Below are 17,313 nucleotides of genomic sequence, written 5' to 3'. Positions count from 1 at the left end.
AGAATACCAAAGCAACGATCCCACCTAAAAAATGTTGATGGTATAAAAACATTCATTAAAACATTATGAAAAGACTTTGCAACTAACTAATTTTCTAAGATTCTAACAATTCACTTGAGACATCAAATTACTTTGATTTACCATCTTTTAAATGTGTAGTCCCACATATACGACTTTCAGTGTTCTTGTCCCTCCCATGATCAAAATTATTTATGTAGAAGAGAAGCCCAGATTCCTTCTAGTCATCTCTTACTTCTTAGAGCTAAGAGCACAGGGGCAAAGTGGCCACAAGTAACAGTTAATTCCTGTATCATGGCACAAGAATGGACAGAAGAGGTCAAACCAAAGATGCATTCAGTCTGGCATTCTGTCTAACAGTGCTACGAGCATATATAAATCTCACAAAAATGCAATGCCAGAAATGGAGGAGCAGCCAAAGAATTTGGGTAGATAAGAAAATTCCTATATGACTTAAGCCATTAGTTTTGGAGTGAGTGGCCACACAGACATCACTCCCCATGACTAAAAAGGCATTTGCTCCTGCCCTACATGTAAAGACAATACTCCTTCTGTTGGTCAGAAACCCATGTCAGGGAGCAAAGTAGTTCCCATATGGCAGCTCCACATCGCTGCTCTCAACCTCCCTGAAAATGAAGATCCTGTTGAGAGGGATTACAGAAACCACCCAAGCTTTGCCATAACAAGTCCTAACATTCAGGAGGATCGTTCCCAGTTAAACCAGGACAAAGCTCTAACAAACACCAGGCCCAGCTGGATACTGTCTGAAATACTGTGTATTTTCTCTGTCCTCTCAGCCTGGTTTTGCTTCTAAAAGGATTAGTCTTCTTGCTTTGTATGGAGCTGATGCAGTTTCATATCAATGCAGGCAAACCACAGCCTAGCAATGAAAACCACGTGAAATGACTGATGTGAGAATCAGTGACTAACCTGGAATCTTTTAAGTTAAAAGTGATTATTGCCTTAAACATTGCATAGAATGAATCATTCTGAAAGCCTGAGGATCTTCTGCTCTCCTAGCTGCTACGATGTCAGTACAGAATGTGTTTCCTACAGGCAGGTGACACAGCAGTCAGCCATAGATCTGAATACAGATGCCATCCCTAACTGAAACTAGGGGAAAGGTTCACCATTGTTACATGGTAGACAGATGCTGTCAAAACAAGTTCTGAAATCATCTGGTACAGGGATTTTTTTTTTTAATTATTTTTATTTTTCAGAGCAGGAGGTACAGATCTAGTAGAGCATCTTAGAGTACAGCTTTGCCCCAGCCAGGATAGATACTTACTGTTGTTATCGCTTATAGGTATGGAGATGTTTACTGTGGTTATCACTTACAGATAACATCACAGAAAAGGTAAGAATTTAGCCCATGAGAAAGAGTGATTTAGAGTCTTACAGCAGGACTACCTAGGTACAGGAAGAGACTATTCAGTTTGGGGGAAAAAATACACCAAACAACCCCCCCCACACGATGTTTAGAGGTTTGTTGGCTTGGTTTGAAGGGACAGTGAGTTTTACATGCCAGCAGGCAAAAAAGTCCCACACTAAAGGGTCAGATGCAGGAAAAACTTTCTAAAAATAAGAGGTAACTACCTGAATATTAAAGATAACATGGAACTGTATGCATATTTTTTATGAAAGACACTATGTCAGATCACCTTACGTTTCTTGCATAGGTAAGGCTAGGTGCACAGGTCATCTTACACATGGTGCATTACTATTTGCCTGCACCCAGGCAAACAAAAAGCAATCCTAACCCCATCAGCTAATTCTCCAGAGAATGAGATTCAGGTATCACTGTGTTCTTTATCTCTCTTGCCTCTCTTCCATGATGGCTTGAGGTGTCACGGGCCCTACAAGCTGTAAATAGTTCACTTTTATGTTGCCTGTTCAAGCCTATCTGAGCCACTTCAATCTTAGCAGCCTGATCCACCAGCTGGCTGTTCTGATGTTCTTCAGTGGCTCCACTCATGGGTACATGTGCATCTACATGAAGTTCTTTTACAACTTGCTTCTCCAGCTGGGCAGCACAATCTTGCCACAATGGGGCAACCCACCTGGGCTTGTGAACAACCATTCCAAGATCTCAAAGTGAAAGAAGTATAATATTTTAAATCCTCTTTGAAGATGACTTATTTAAGAATGCATCCATGCTAATTACATTATTACTTTCAAACACACTGGGAAGCTTAACATATTAAAGAGCAATCTGCCACCTCATTTTTAGCTGTTGCCACTTGCTATTTGAATTTATCTTTAGTTAGTGAGTAAACCATCATCTCTAGGTAACAGCACATACTAATAAAGTAGCAGCAAATTAACTTTATGGGTTGCAAGCAGAGATCAATAGCATCATCCTCCACCTTCAAGCAGTCTGAGGTACATCATCATTACCACCTTTCCAACCCTGCCTCTCCAAGGACAAGTGAAGCTCCTGAAATGCTGAATCAGTGGATTACAACTGGTAAGGCCAAACCAGTAAAGCTGTGAGGAAGTGCAGAAAAGGTAAAAGAGAAGGTCTGAGCCTAACAGAAAGCATACTGTAAGGAATCTATCACAGTAAGAACAATTCCTTTTATTATATACACGTACTTTTGACTCAGCTGAATGTGTCACTTTACATGCACCACTGTCAGTCACCATAGTGAAACAGGAAAATCTATTTTCCTAGGTTTCAGTTTACACTTTCTGTCCTGCCACAGAAAAGATCCTTTGAGTTTACCTGGGACAGATCCTCGGAGGGAGATGTCACCCTGCAGCTTGGCTGGGCTGCTTGCAGAACAGGATCTAAAACTGGTTGCGATTCCAATTCAGCCATAAACATTGGACCATGACTCAGATCTGCACCTCCAAGAATTTCTGCTGAGAGAAAAATAAAGAGAAAAAAATTCCTTGATGATTTTGAGCAGTAAATCAGAATGAGAAATCTTTCAAGATTCAACAATGGGGCATGCAACGTTAAAGAGAATTATTTCCTTCTTACATAGTGACCCCCCTTAAATTGTTCTTGTGGAGAAAAAAGAAATAAGAAATACATGCCTGTGGAAACTGAAAAAAACAATCAGTTTTATCATCCATGGATTTTTAAGATGGGAATCATTTGTCCTGGTTTCAGTTCAAGAACTGCCTGAGTTTCAGCTACGGTTGGTGAGCACTTATGCTGTGCATCACTTGTTTTGTACATTGCATTGTTGTTATTATTATTACTGCCTTCCTTCTCTCTCCTATTAAACTACCCCAACTGAGTTTTACTTATTATTTTTTTCCAATTCTCTCTCCTATCCCACTGGGAGGAAGTGAGCAAACAGCTGTGTGGTGGTTTTAGCTCCTTCCCAGATTAAAGCATGGCAATTTATAACTTCAGAGCTGTATAGTTCATCATACCACTGTATGCTTCATTGGACATATTGGAAAGAGACTGGAAAGGCTTCTTCAGGAAAATGCTTCACTGCTGTGTGAAAAGAAACCTGTATATAGTCTTTTAAGGGATAATTTGCTATATAATCCAGCATTTGTCATGCTTTTGCTGCCTGAAAGCATGTAAAGCATCTTCATGAAAAGTGTACTGACAGCTCCCAAACTAACTTTAGCCTTCTGCTATCACACAGAGCCAAAGAAAGTATGTTAAGCCTGATTATCAATAATTATTCCTTAATTAACTGTGATTATTGTTCACTATAAGACTACATGGGCCACATTTCATTTGAATATTGGTTTTTATAGTCATGTTGGGTTTTGTAAGGAATGAAAGACAAGGATTTATAAATGAAAGACTGCTGATCAAGACAACATCAAGATGTTCTTCTATACCTCCATAACCAACACCTCCTCCCATCCTACAGACATCATGTTTCTATAATACAAAAAAACCCAACTGGTGACAACACTGAATCCCAGAATGCTCAGGGTTGGAAGGGACCTCAAAAGATCATCCAGTCCAACCTCCCTGACAGAGCAGGATCACCTAGATTAGGTCACACAAGAACATGTCCAGGTGGGTTTTGAATGTCTCCAGAGAAGGAGACTTCATAACCTCTCTGGGCAGCCTGTAGAACAGACACACAAGCCCCAGAATTCTTGCTCACTGTGAGAGAGAAAATGAGCATCCACTGCAAGGTTATATGTACAGAGATATATACCCTGGAATATGTTAATTTTTACACCCAGTGACATAATTATTTAATTATGTGATAAATTTAATTTATTTAAATTAAATTTAATTATGTGATAAAAATAAAATCTGAAACAAAATGATGTATCTGCATTGCAACTGTTGTGGCTTCAGGAAAAAGCACTTTGCTCTGATTTGCAATAGACTGATTTTGCTCTGATTTGCAGTCTCACATACCAGCAGAAAGATACAAAAGGTTTGGAAGAAAAGTGGAAACATTCACAGATGATTCCTTCCCTCCTTCCACCTCCCCACAAGAACAGATGGTTTCCTATTCAGTGCTTTCTTGGCTATCAAAAGGACTTGGAAAAAAGATTTTGTGTTCTTCCCTGATATTAAAACAATCTTGTCTTGAAAGTAAATCCTAGGTGTTATGCAATGTGGTTTCCTTAGCAATGTCAATGAACACTGCACTGTGTATTCAGAGGTGGGGAGGAAGGAAAGCTAAATTAAAAATCATAGAATCATAGAGTTTTCTTAGTTGGAAGAGACCCTTTAGATCACCAAGTCCAACCATCACCCTACCCTGCCAGCCACTACTAAACCAGCATGAAAGAAACAGATGCTGTTATTTTCATTTAATACAATTTGTGTGCACTTTGTACAAAAGTTGCTATTTCCCAATTCTCCCATCATTTGTATCCTTGATTATACCTTTCCTCTAAAAATCCCAAAGCACAGGGCATTCCCCTATGGTAGTCAGTCCAGGGCACTTGCTCCCTCTAAAAAAACCCCAACTACAACAGAAATGATATGGCAAGAAATTATATGACAAGGTTTAGACAGATGAGTTTAAAACATTAGAGACACACACTGCTTCTAGATTATCGTCATGTGCAGGAGGTGGTTTTGAAAAGTGTTAGACATTTACAGGACAGACAAAGGGCATCCTTAATTAAATTTAATAAATTTTAAAAATAAGATGTAGAAGAGATCCAAACACCAAGCACTGTTAGACATTTACCACAGATTGACCTAGTTTATTCACTAATTTATTCCTACATGCCACAGCTGTTAATGCTGACTGTCCTCTGACAGCACAGTGACCTGGAGAAAGGTTTTATGCCAAGGAGCCTAACGTAACCCATCTTCACACAAGGTCAACAAAATACTTCCAAGCAGAAGTTTGATAATATATAATGTACCAGAGTGTATTTTCAAGGGTGACAGTGATGTAGCTGGTCCAAAACATTAGGTAACAGCTAGCTGAAAAAGCTTATTCTATATATAAACCAGTTCAAATGTGAATCAGTTCAAAACTAAGCAAATACTCTTATTTCTCTGAGATTATTTTTGACAGATGTAGAACACATTCATTTTGAGTCCACTTCCTACTGGCCAAGGGTTGATAATGTGAGACACTTCTCCTGTCAAATCCATGAATGTGGAAATCACAAGGACAGAAAACCAGCTGTTTGATCACTTTAGTTTACACAACTTTTGATGAAGCAGTGCAATCACATTTGTGTTGTAATGCCTTAATTATTATTTCAGTTTAGTTTAAATCATATTTAAAACAACAGTCAACAAAATGAAGAGTTTCTACATGTTTGCAGCAGTTTCATTAAGCAAGTTCAGACGTACATTTTCAGATAACAGAGAAACTGGGAGAAGGATGGACCATTGGTTACAGCACTAGTTTCAACTGAAAAGAAATAAATTCATTTCCCTGCTTTAGCACAGCACTACTCTGTAGAAACCATTATGTGTGTGCACCTCAGGTATCTTCTGGGAAGAAAAAGAATTTCCATATCGTTACAGGAATATATGAAACAAAAATATATTACTGATCATGAGACACTGAGGTACCACCTGGACAGAGCTATAAAAACAAGGGGGGGGCAGTGCTGTATGAGGGGACATTTAGTGTTTAATTGCCAGTGTTAACACCAGTCCTATGGTCAAACTGAGTGTTTGAGAATGGAGTTTGACTTAAAATAAAATACATACATTACAAGTCAACTTTTGCATAGGCAAGTGGGCACTTGGCATGATTTGTGTTCAAATTGTGGAATACTACAGACAAAGAAGAGTGAAGACATGGCTTCCAGTTCTCAGAGTAGGAATGCTAATCATTTTTCTGCAGCAATTCCCTAGAAATGTCTAGCTGTACCTCTGAGCTGGGCAAGCTGCCCTGGTGATGAAGAACGGAAGCCCTGGTGCGGTCTGGTCTCAGAAGTCCGAGCAGCTGGATGGTCCATATAAGCTGAGTGTCCCATTAGGATTCTCTCTGCTACTCTGGTCAGCCTTGGTCTTTGACCTTCACTGAGCTCCCCAGCACTGCCATCAGAATCCTACACACAGAACAGCAACACCAGAACAGTAGGTATAAGGAAACCCCCAGGCACTGTTATCTAACTACCTTAACCCCTGCAGCAGGCAGAAACTTCAGTCTATACTATTAGTCCTGAACAAAGAACACTGAAACTCAAGAGGTACCATGTAAGGGGGTTTGGAAGCAAGATCTACATTTATCAGTACTGGACAGAAAAAAATCACTTGCAGCCAAAGAACATCACTTATCTTGGTAGTGGTAGCACAACATGATCAGAACCTGAATGACATTTTTAGCACATGAACTCTTTAATGTTACCATATGGCTGTTGTCAACTGCCTGACATGGTAACACTGCAAGCACCTAAAAGCTACTGACTCTCTACAGCATTTCAGACAAACAATTCCAACTTTTAAATAGGTTTGGATGGCACATAGAATAGGGATGGTTCTCTGGATTCTGACTTTTAAAGCTGCAGAGGAAAAAAACCCAGCTTGTTTCTGTGCAGGAAAACAGGTTGGATACACACACTATACTAGGCAGTACTAGTAACTCCTAGAAGAATATTCTCTCTCCTAAGTGAGAAGGTATGTTTGCACATGCCCTGCCAAAATGTAGGGGGGAGGCTATTAGTGTCTTGTATGGACAGAGTGAGCAGCCTGTGACTGTAAGGAAGAGAAAAAGCAAATTAAGAGATGCATTTGTAATTGGCAGTGCTGATGAGAAAATGTCACCACAATTACAGCCAGACTCAGAGGTGACACTACAGAAAGCTCTTCACAAAGCCCATCCACGAGAGCTCATTAAGACAGACAAAGGAACAGTTAAGGAGGTAAGTGAAGTTAGTAATTATTTAGAATAAGCTGACCAAGACAGAAGGAAGGAAATGCATGTGCACTGATAAAATCACAACAAGCAAGATCTGTTGTAAGTAAAGGTGTTCATGAACCATGTTGCAGTATCCAAAGTTCACACCCTTTAAACGTTCCTCCAGCTCTGTCAGTTCAAATTCAGCACCAGTCCAAGCTATTACTTTCCAGATAGAAAATACTGCAGTGTGTGACAAAAGTTATTCATCTTTTGTGATGAATATTTTTCTATTAGCCTGTTCCTTCTGCCAGCTGAATACAAACAGTTCAAGATCAGTATCAACAGCATACCCAAAAGTGCATGGAAACATTTGCTGAGTTACTCTTTGTACCTCACTATGACACTCATACAGGTGTGAGCTTGAACTGGTGAACATACCACCTGTACTGCTGAGGTGACAGAAAACTATTCAAAAGGACAGGACAAGTCTGGTACACTGGAACAGTCACATACTCACCTTGAAAACAAGGCACGTGTGATATTACGTGCAGCTAACCTTTCTGTATAACAACACTTAACCTTCAGTTTTTAAAGAAAGTTTTACATGAGAACAGAAGTGGATCGGTTCCAGCAGGGATGGATTGAAGTGTACAGACCTGTTCTACAGGCAGCAGGAAAGATCAGCTTGAAATATTTTTATTTACTTGAAATTAGGAAAGAATTACTTCAAAACTGCTGTACTGGAAGGAAATGAACTATAAGTTACCTCCAAATGGTACATTCCTTCTGCAGCAACAGGTGCTTGATTTAATTTGGTTAAGAGAGTCAGGACAGGGTTCCTGGGATAGCCTTTGTCTGGTCTTCTCAACACTTGCCCTTCACTGGGAGGATCGTAATCCTAAACCAAAGAAACAAAATCCACATAATACACAGGCAAACCCTGGGTTTTGTAGGAACCTGAATCATTCTTACTTTAGTTCACAATTAAGCTTTTTTCTTGTATAGTAAGTTGTTACACTTTCAACACCAAGAACCTGTGAAGTGAAAATCTAGGCATTTAAAAATAATCAATTGAGCACACACTGATTTCTCCTTTTGCCCACAGACATGTAGTCTTTATTTGATACATAAGACTGCAACATTTAGAGAACAAGGTCCTCCACAGTTTAGGGAAACCATTCAATCCTCACATATACTGCTTGCTAGCAACAATTTGACTGCAGAGAGCTCTCACCAGCTTTCTCGACTAGAAAGCCCAGTTTGAGGATGGAGAATTACTGGAAGGAATTATGATCTGGCTGATAAAGAGCAGGATGAAGGAACACCTTAGCAAGCAAGCTTTCTAACTTCAATATAGGTTCAGCTGATAACAGAATCTTAAGCCCGGAGTTGGAGAGAGGAAGTGTGACTAGTTCGACGTGAGTGCACAAGGCAACACCTCTTCCAGACTTTGGCCACCCCACAATAAAAACATTTCTTATATTTTAACAGAATTTCCTGAATTTCAATCTGTGTCTACTGGGCACCACCTGGAAGACCCTGGCTCTGTGCTCCTTACTTCTTTCCAACAGATATTTAAATGCATTTCTGAGATCCCACAGAGCTTTCTCTTCTCCAGGCTAAACAATCCAAGCTTGGTCAGTATGACAGATGCACCAAACCCTTAATTATTTTTCTAGTCCATTGCTGGACTCACTCCAGTAAAACCCTGTCTTTCTTGTACTGGAGAGCCCATGACTGGACACGATACTTCAAATGCTGTCTCCCCAATACTGAGCAAAGAGGAAGGACCACCTCTCTTGACCTGCTGGCAATACTCTTCCCAATGCACCAAAGGAGATGGTGGTTTCTTTGCCACAAGGGCACACTGCTGGCCCACATTCAACTTGTCCACCAGGATCCCCAGGTTCTTTTTTGCAAAGCTGCTTTCCAGCTGGTCAGCCCCCAGCACATTCCAGTTGCTCCTCAGGTGCAGGACATGGCACTGCTCCTTGTAGCACTTCATGAGATTCCTGCAGCCTGGTGAGGTCCCTCCAAATGGTGGCACAATCACCAGGTGTATCAACTAGTTTTGTATCATCTGCAGACTTGCTGATGATGCAGTCTGTCCCATCATCTAAGTCACTATTCAAGATGTTAAGCAGCACTGCACTAGTACTGACCCCTAGCATGCACCATTAAAGACTGGGCTCCAGCTGGACAACCCTTTCAGCCCAGTAGCTCAGCCCATCTTCAGTCGCAGGTCAAACCATTCATTTAATTGACAGACCTCCATGTGCCTATTGATGATCTCATTCAAGACTGGGGGCAAAGGAGCTCTGAGGATGTTGTGGGCAGGGTCTGCTTCAAAACATCCAAACAACAGAAAGCAAGAGTTTTTCTACAAAACATTAAGAGACGTCTGATGATTGCCAGTCTCCATCTTCATGGCAGATTGCAACTACCTGAACATCTTCCAGAGGGGCCATACAGCATTGTACAGGCAGCAGCCCAGGAAGTTTTAAGCAATTCCTCTAATGTTGCCTTCTAACCAAAACTGTTACAATTTCTCTATCACTGTTTTTATTCTTTCATAAATAAAACAGTTTAGTTTAAGCATACTAAACTACCTGGTACTAATCTGTAGGACAGCTAATGTCCTACCAAAAGGCATTACACAGAGAGGGAAAGTCCAGGCATTTGAGGAAAATACCTTGATTTGGGATACTTCCAGGACAATGGACTAGAGCAGAAGTCAAATAAGGAACTATACTGAAGGTTTAAGCAGCTTCAACTAACTCCAGCCTCAGCTAACCTACTTTAATAATTTCACCACACAAGCAATTAAATAAGAGCTCAAAGGTGAAATAACTCAGAGCACAGAATCATGGAATCACCTGGGTTGGAAGAGACCCTTTTGACCATCAAGTCCAACCACAGCCTATCCCTGACTAGCCCACCTCTAGATCATGTCCTTGAGCACTTCATCTACACACCTTTTAAATACCTCCAGGGATGGTGACCCCACCACCTCCCTGGGCAGCCTGTCCCAATGCTTGACAACCCTTTCAGTACAGAAATTCTTCCTGATCTCTGACCTAAATCTACCCGATGCAATTTTAAGCCATTAAACAATGTTCTAATCTTTTAAAGTTACCTTAAAAACAATAAAGAAAATGTGTATTAGCTGTCTCTCACCTACAGAAGTATATAAATCATTCAACTTTTTTTGAAGTCTAAATTAAATTGTATAGTGTGGTTTGGTTTTTTGGAGCTCTGAAATTCTAACAGTCTTTGTAAGTGTACAGTTTAAAAGCATAAGTGAAAATCCTTAAAGCACATCCAATTTATCAAGATGCTCAAGGTAGAATACCACCTTAACTCCACCTCCTTGTGAAATATTTCCTTACCATTTCATTGGCATCACATAAAGTACTGGTTAAGCTCTCAGCAAGGTTTGGAAGAGACAGTCCTCCTGCAAAGGCTGAAAAATATTTAAGTTACAAATACTGAAAAACATGCAAGTTATATGAAAGCAAGCCAAGGCCACATTCTTTAATAATTGCAACACAGGGCTTTAGTAAAGCTGGAAATTCCTAGAGCCGGATGTGTTATAAAAGACGCATTTTCAGCTTCCAAGAAAGTTGCTCTTACACTTTGCTTTGGATAAAAGCTCAGTACCACATGGAACTTGTGCAAGAGAGTCCCCATTATTTTCCAAGTTGATCTTACAACAAAAGAGCAGATTTCATCTTTTTCTGTAAGTAAGCTGAAGTGTTTTGTGTTCAGAGACAAGAAAAAGAGCAGTGAGGCCTCTTAAATACAAACCCATAGAGTCATAGAGTGGTCTGGGTTGGGAGGGACCCCAAGGATGACAGAGCTCCAATCCCCCTGCCATAGGCAGGGACACCAACCTCCAGGCCTGGAGCTACACAAGGTTGCCCAGGGCCCCATCCAACCTGGCCTTGAACACCCCCAGGGATGGGGCACCCACCCCCTCTCTGGGCAGCCTGTTCCAGCCCCTCACCACTCTCTCTGGAAAGAACTTCCCCCTAAGATCTAATTTAAACCATGACCTGAAAGTTAAGGACTGCTTGCAGTTCTATCAGAAAATGGATGAAATGTAGCTTCAGTAGACTGGAAGAGAAGTTTTTAATGGAAAAAAAATTCACCCAAATTCTAATTAACACATTTTTTTCTGGTTAGTTACCTCTTGCAGCCATCATCTGTCCATAGCTGAAAAGTACCTCCCCATCTGAGATGGGTCTGTCTGCAGTTTCTGTTTCTGTGAGGGTAAGGCTGCTGTCCTGCGTGGACTGCTCAGAGCTCAGGGTAGACACAGGTGATGGAAGCTGTGGTTCAGAGGGGAGCGATTCTACGGGCCTCGCAGGCGACTGCTGAGGAGGTAAAATCAAGGCCTCTGGCTCCTCATCGACAGCCACTGACATCTCCCTAAGGGAATACACAAAAATGCACTGAACAACACAGCCTAAAGTCTTAAATCAATACAGAAAAGAAATGAATTTGCCAGTATTTTTTCAAATGAAAGAGCACAGCCCTTTCAGAACAGCCTGAGCCTCAACACGGTTAAATAATATCATTAATGAATTTCTGGTTATAACTAAAAATTACCACATGTATTCCCAGTGGGGTAACAGAAAAAGTCAAGTGCTTGTAATACAATATTTCACTGCTGCCACATTTATTACTGGCAGGTGTAACAGTTTACTAAGTACTGTGTTCAACCAGACAATGAATAAGGACTGATAAATTCTGAGAAAGGTCCTGATTTCATATTTTTCTCCAAAATACATGTCAAGCAATGAAAAAAAAGCATCCTGGCTTGCCTCAATGCCTCCTGATGTACCTATTAACCATTTCTCTACTGACTTTTTGAGGACATATGTAGAAATAATCTATTCATTTCTTCATGAGAAAACAATGCAGCCTATTCGACTCACAGAGGCTTGGGGTGTAATGGTTCTTCAGTTAGAGGACTGGGCTTCTCTTCTTCCAGAGGAAGTTCTGTATCATCCCATGGATTTGGAGTCTTTGGATGTTCCATTTTTGTAGCTTCAGAGCCCCGTTCTGAGGCAGGAGGGCTTGGTGTGGTTGTTCTAGGAGGCGTATTGACAGGGGTAACCACAGGTGTGCCAACACAACTAGAGGCAGCTGGAATCTCAACTCCTGCAAGCATAGAGTCAAATTTCAGAACAGAAAGGAAAGCTGGAAGTAAATCTCAGACAAAGCACTAGTCAGTTCTACTAAGCACTTGTAAGTTTTTATGATACCTTTTGATAGGTATGGAGACAAGACTAAGATTAAGACTAGTTTCTTTTAAGTACAGTGTTGGCATCTGAAGGAGCTAGAATAAAAGCACAACTGCTTGCTTATTTAATAAGGGCATTAGTGCTCAGCATTTTAGAAACTAAACTACTTACTTGGAGAGAGGAAATTTGGTTTAATTAACATTAAAAACACAGGAAGAAGCAAAAGACAGGTATTTTTCTGATAGTAAAAAGTGTGAAGGCACTGGGAGGGGTAGCAATCACATAGAAATGTGCATTAAACTTGAAAACAAAAGTGTTACCAAATAAAAGATGTTTGCTTTTTATATGAATTAGCCCATAAATTTTGTACTACATGAGTTCCCACTTGAATTATAGCCTCAAGAATATTTATCCTGAGAGATAATGTGTCTTTGAAGAAGAAAATTAAAAGCAGTAGATTAAAGCATATTTGCTACTTCTTGACTTCAATTACTATTTTCACTACCTGTTCCTTTAATTTTTTCATGTTCATGAACATCCACGCTCATTTCTGTAGGAGATAGAGAAGACTCTGGGGTTCTGACTGGAGGCAGTTCTTTTTCTGAAGGTGGTGTTTGTGGTGGTGTGGCCTGGGGTGTTGGCAATGGAGTAGGCACAAGAGACTCCTGAGGGAAAAGAAATCATAACCACAGTTGTTATCTCAGTGCATAATTCCTATCTTCCAAGTTACTCCAGGGATAGCTGAGGAAGAGAAAGGGGGGTTATCACAGAAAAGAAACAGTTACTGTTTATTTACATCCTTTATGGATCTAACTCCTCCACCTAAATATGAAATTGCACCAGGGTAAAGATTATGTCTGGACAAAAAACCCAGTAAATTATGCATCAGAATGATTACATTTGGAAATCCTTATGTATAAAATAGAATAGACTCTTTCAGTTGGAAGGTACCTATAATGACCATCTAACCCAACTGCTTGACCAATTCATGGCTGACCAGAAGCTAAAGCACACTGTTAAGGGCATGATCCAAATGGCTCTTCAACACTGACAGGCTTGGGGCAGTGACTCTTCTCTAGGAAGCCTGTTCCAGCGTTTGACCACCCTCTTGGTTAAGAAAGGCTTCCTCATGTCCAGGCTAAATATGAATTATATGAATGTCAATAGAGCATTTGATACAATGTTAAGCAAGAAAACATTCTGGGACATTGAGTCAGTATGACAACTTTACGTAAGAAAAGATTGCAAACAAAGTAACAGCTGGGACAGCAAAGCACTAAAATAAATACAAACAAAACTCTGATCTTCCTTAAAAAATGACAGCGATGGAGAAATACGAGGGACCCTTCCAGGTTTTTTCCAGCCCTGTTCTCTGACATTTCATAAGGAAAACAAGAGAACGGGGCTAAAGAAAGACTTCCAGGCTAGTTTCTGAAATCTAAATCCTCTGGGGAAGTGGAACATACTAACAACTGTGTGACACTGTGAACACCAAAGAACTCGGTAACTGGGCAGCTGGATTGCTAGGTAGGAAACTGCAGTGAAAGGGGTGGAACAAGAATGCATAAGCTATGTATTTAAGAACTTCTGCTGTAAGATGAGCAGAAATGGAAAAAGGAGAAGAAAATAAACTTACAAATGCACAAGTTATCTGAAGGATAACTGTTAGCCCCAAACGTGGAAAAACATAATTAGCTACCTGGGATTCTAATACTAAATTGTTATTAAACATGTCTGTTAGCACATTAGTGTTACTCGTGGTCAAGATGGTTCTAAACTGAAAAACATACAAATGCTGCCCATCAGCAAACCCAAAAATGGCACACATGTGGACAAACATGATCAAACAAAGGCCAAAAAGGCCAAACCTTATCTCTTGAAGTGTGCAAATAAATATATATAGTGAGCCTAACTTCAGCCTAAGGACACTTCAGTTTAAGCTTGTACAGAAACAAGAAGGCTTAAGAAGGTCATTAGTAAGTGTAGAACAGTTATTAGAATATGTTTCTAAGGATCAAAAGAACAAACTACACAGAACAATCCTCTTGAACATCACACCCTTCCTAATCTGTAACAGAGTGGGAGAGCTCTTTAGATGCAGGGTGGCTGTATTTAAGCCTACAGCAGTGAAATGATTACTTTTAACTACAGAATAATCTGTTGGTCACTTAGAGCAGACACTAGGTGGTATTTCACACTAAACACACTGTGGCAGAATACAGTAACTCACTTTCAACAAAGCCTTGAATAGTTGGAATTGCCCAGCAATTCTACATTCATCCCAAAGATCTTTTACAACACCAGACTGTAGCACAGTCGTGTTGTTATCAAAACAAGAGCCAACTGTCATTCGATTATTAAAGGGAACAAGAGAAAATTATCCTGTATTACAAGACATTCTACTAATCATTTAGGCAAAAAAACCTTAGGAAGAATGATTACTCAGTTTTACAGATACTAAAGAATGGCTGCAAGCCCGTAAGACCAAAAATAGTATCAGCCTTGGCTTCTGCTTCTTCTTACATGGAGTTTCTTCATATTTCATTGCTTCACAAGAAAGTAGCATAATAATTTTTGTTGAAAATATCTTCAGCTGTCTTTCAACAGCATGAAATGAAGTACCAAGTCTCTTCCCTCAGAAATCAGTTTTGTGCTCAGCCTTAAAGTAAATAAATACAGTAAATACAGCTTGTTGCATGCAACACAAAGGAGATTTTTTTTTTCCTTTTAAATTTTTATTTAACTTCAAACAGGTTTAATCTTGTTGGTTGCTGGGATATAATAAGGAATAATCAAAAAATACAAATCACAAACATTCAGTTCATCAGCCTTTTTCTGTCATCTTTGCCTTGCATATAGTTGGACCATCAAGCCACAAAGAAGTTATCCCTTAGAACTTCAGTAGGAAAAGCTAAATAAAAGGCACTCTTACCGTCATAATCATCGTATCTGGAAGAACATTTGTAGCAGGAACCACTTTCTGAGCCTGCTGGTTACCCAGCATGGTCGCAATTGTTTCACTGAGAGCTTCATTTACGAAATGACTTATCATTTCTGAGTCCACAGGCACGCCAGCATTGATAAAGAGTTGAAGTCCCCTGCCACCTGCAACTTCAACTGAAAATAAGGAAAGATAAAGCACACAACCAGGTCTCACTTCTTAAAATGCATGTACTGTACTGCAGCCCTTCATTTTATTCATGAGCTTTTAAACATTCCTGCGTAAAAGGTGTTGGTTTTTTTAATTTTACAGATAAAGAAAAAGCAGTAGAGAAGCAAATCAGGATCATAAAAAGGCAGCAGCGAGGAGCAGTGACATCCCAGGAGAAATACATCTATATCCTAAGTTTATAAGAGAGGTAACTTTTGACATAACCATTAACAAAAGGAAGGGAAATACATTACAGGCTTACTGAAATGCCAAATCTGATTCAGATGGCCAATAACAGAAGTTGATTTGCACAGTGGTGTGCTTTATATGTTCTTTTTCCTTCTTTAGATAATTTATTTCCATGGCAATATAATGCTTGCTCCTTCTCAACATAAATTAAAGCATGCATTCTGTGTTTTATAGTTTCGTTGGTTCAACATTACCCACTCCTAGACTCAGGCAACAGGTACCTACACAGCTTGTTAAAATTGGCCAGAGAATTGAGATAACCCATCTGAGAACCATAACTCCTACTTACCAATGTCAGAGGTTACAGTCTCGCTGTCGTCACTCTCTGAGCTGCTCATATTGGGCACAGTTTCTTTCTGAACTGGGTACATCCCACTGATAACTTTTGCCATTATTTCTTGTTCGACCCTAACAAAATAAAACCTGTTTAATGCTCAGCAGCAAACACCAAGACACCTCATAGCACACGAAAACATTCTTGACATAAAATCCAAGGCAGCTCAAAGGGAAGAGGAAAAGAAAGGGAAGGTATTCTCAAGGATTCACTCCTTTTCCTATACGTATTTTCTTGCCACTTTCTTACATCACAACTCACCAGTTTATCAACCTGTTTTCTACAGTTTCTCTCCTTTGAATCAGTTCATCCAAAACATCAGAAGACTGCTGAGGAGCAGAAGCCACTGGAGGAAACAAAGGACCGTTGTATTTTGGTGAAGCAACTTTAAATTGTCCACTAAGCTCCAGAAGAGGCTCACAGAATTCTGGAATTTCATCCTTCTCCTCTTCCTGATCCTAAGAAATAAGTAGTAAATTAAGTTCTGGTGCATTTCTGGAAGACAGTATCACTGAGGTAACCAACAGGGGTTTTTTTCCTTTAAGAAACATTTATAGATGTGTCACAGCATGCAAACCACATTCTCCCTCCTTAGGATGTTGTAGTTAATTGATACAATTCTAAACTTGGCAAATCATGTATCTGTAGAGGTATAAAGCTATAGGAACTGCTAAGTAAACACGGTTTGGCTCCTATTTCCTGCCTGGGCTGCACAGGGCAGGGAGCCAATGGTAATGCTAATACTGGAGAAATTTACTCCTGACATAAGTCAGGTCAGAAACGCTTTTCCTTTAAACAGAAACATTTAGGAAACTTTTTGCAGTTGCTTGTTGGATTAAGTTTCTTGGTTGGGATTGGTTTTTTTTTGGGATTTTTTTCTTTGGTTTTGTGAGTTTTTCTTAAGAAATTGAACTTTTACTTTAAAGCCTCCTGTCTGAAAAGATAAAATCCCTATAGTTAATGAGCATGTAGTCAGTCAAAACTCCAATAAAGTTACCAGCTAGATATTAATATTTTACACGTATTTTACATGTATGTTTCCACCTTCATTAA

General features: G+C 39.8%; 1 protein-coding gene across 1 annotated transcript in view; it reads right to left on the bottom strand.

Moving 5' to 3' along the window:
- KIAA0586 overlaps positions 1-17,313 on the bottom strand; it is a gene marked incomplete at its 5' end in the record, with an annotated part of 73,877 nt that overhangs the window by 27,078 nt on the left and 29,486 nt on the right. The window contains 10 exons of the mRNA XM_084270689.1: positions 2,744-2,883; positions 6,306-6,486; positions 8,044-8,175; positions 10,667-10,740; positions 11,467-11,708; positions 12,218-12,443; positions 13,032-13,191; positions 15,459-15,643; positions 16,216-16,334; positions 16,522-16,718. Coding sequence (XP_084126815.1) covers positions 2,744-2,883; positions 6,306-6,486; positions 8,044-8,175; positions 10,667-10,740; positions 11,467-11,708; positions 12,218-12,443; positions 13,032-13,191; positions 15,459-15,643; positions 16,216-16,334; positions 16,522-16,718 — 1,656 coding nt within the window. The remainder of the gene's footprint in view (positions 1-2,743; positions 2,884-6,305; positions 6,487-8,043; positions 8,176-10,666; positions 10,741-11,466; positions 11,709-12,217; positions 12,444-13,031; positions 13,192-15,458; positions 15,644-16,215; positions 16,335-16,521; positions 16,719-17,313) is intronic.

The sequence above is a fragment of the Gallinula chloropus genome (assembly GCF_964237585.1).
Source record: "Gallinula chloropus genome assembly, chromosome: 14".
NCBI lineage: Eukaryota > Metazoa > Chordata > Aves > Gruiformes > Rallidae > Gallinula > Gallinula chloropus.
The sequence above is the reverse complement of the archived record's forward strand: the minus strand, read 5'-3'. Positions and strand labels throughout refer to the sequence as shown.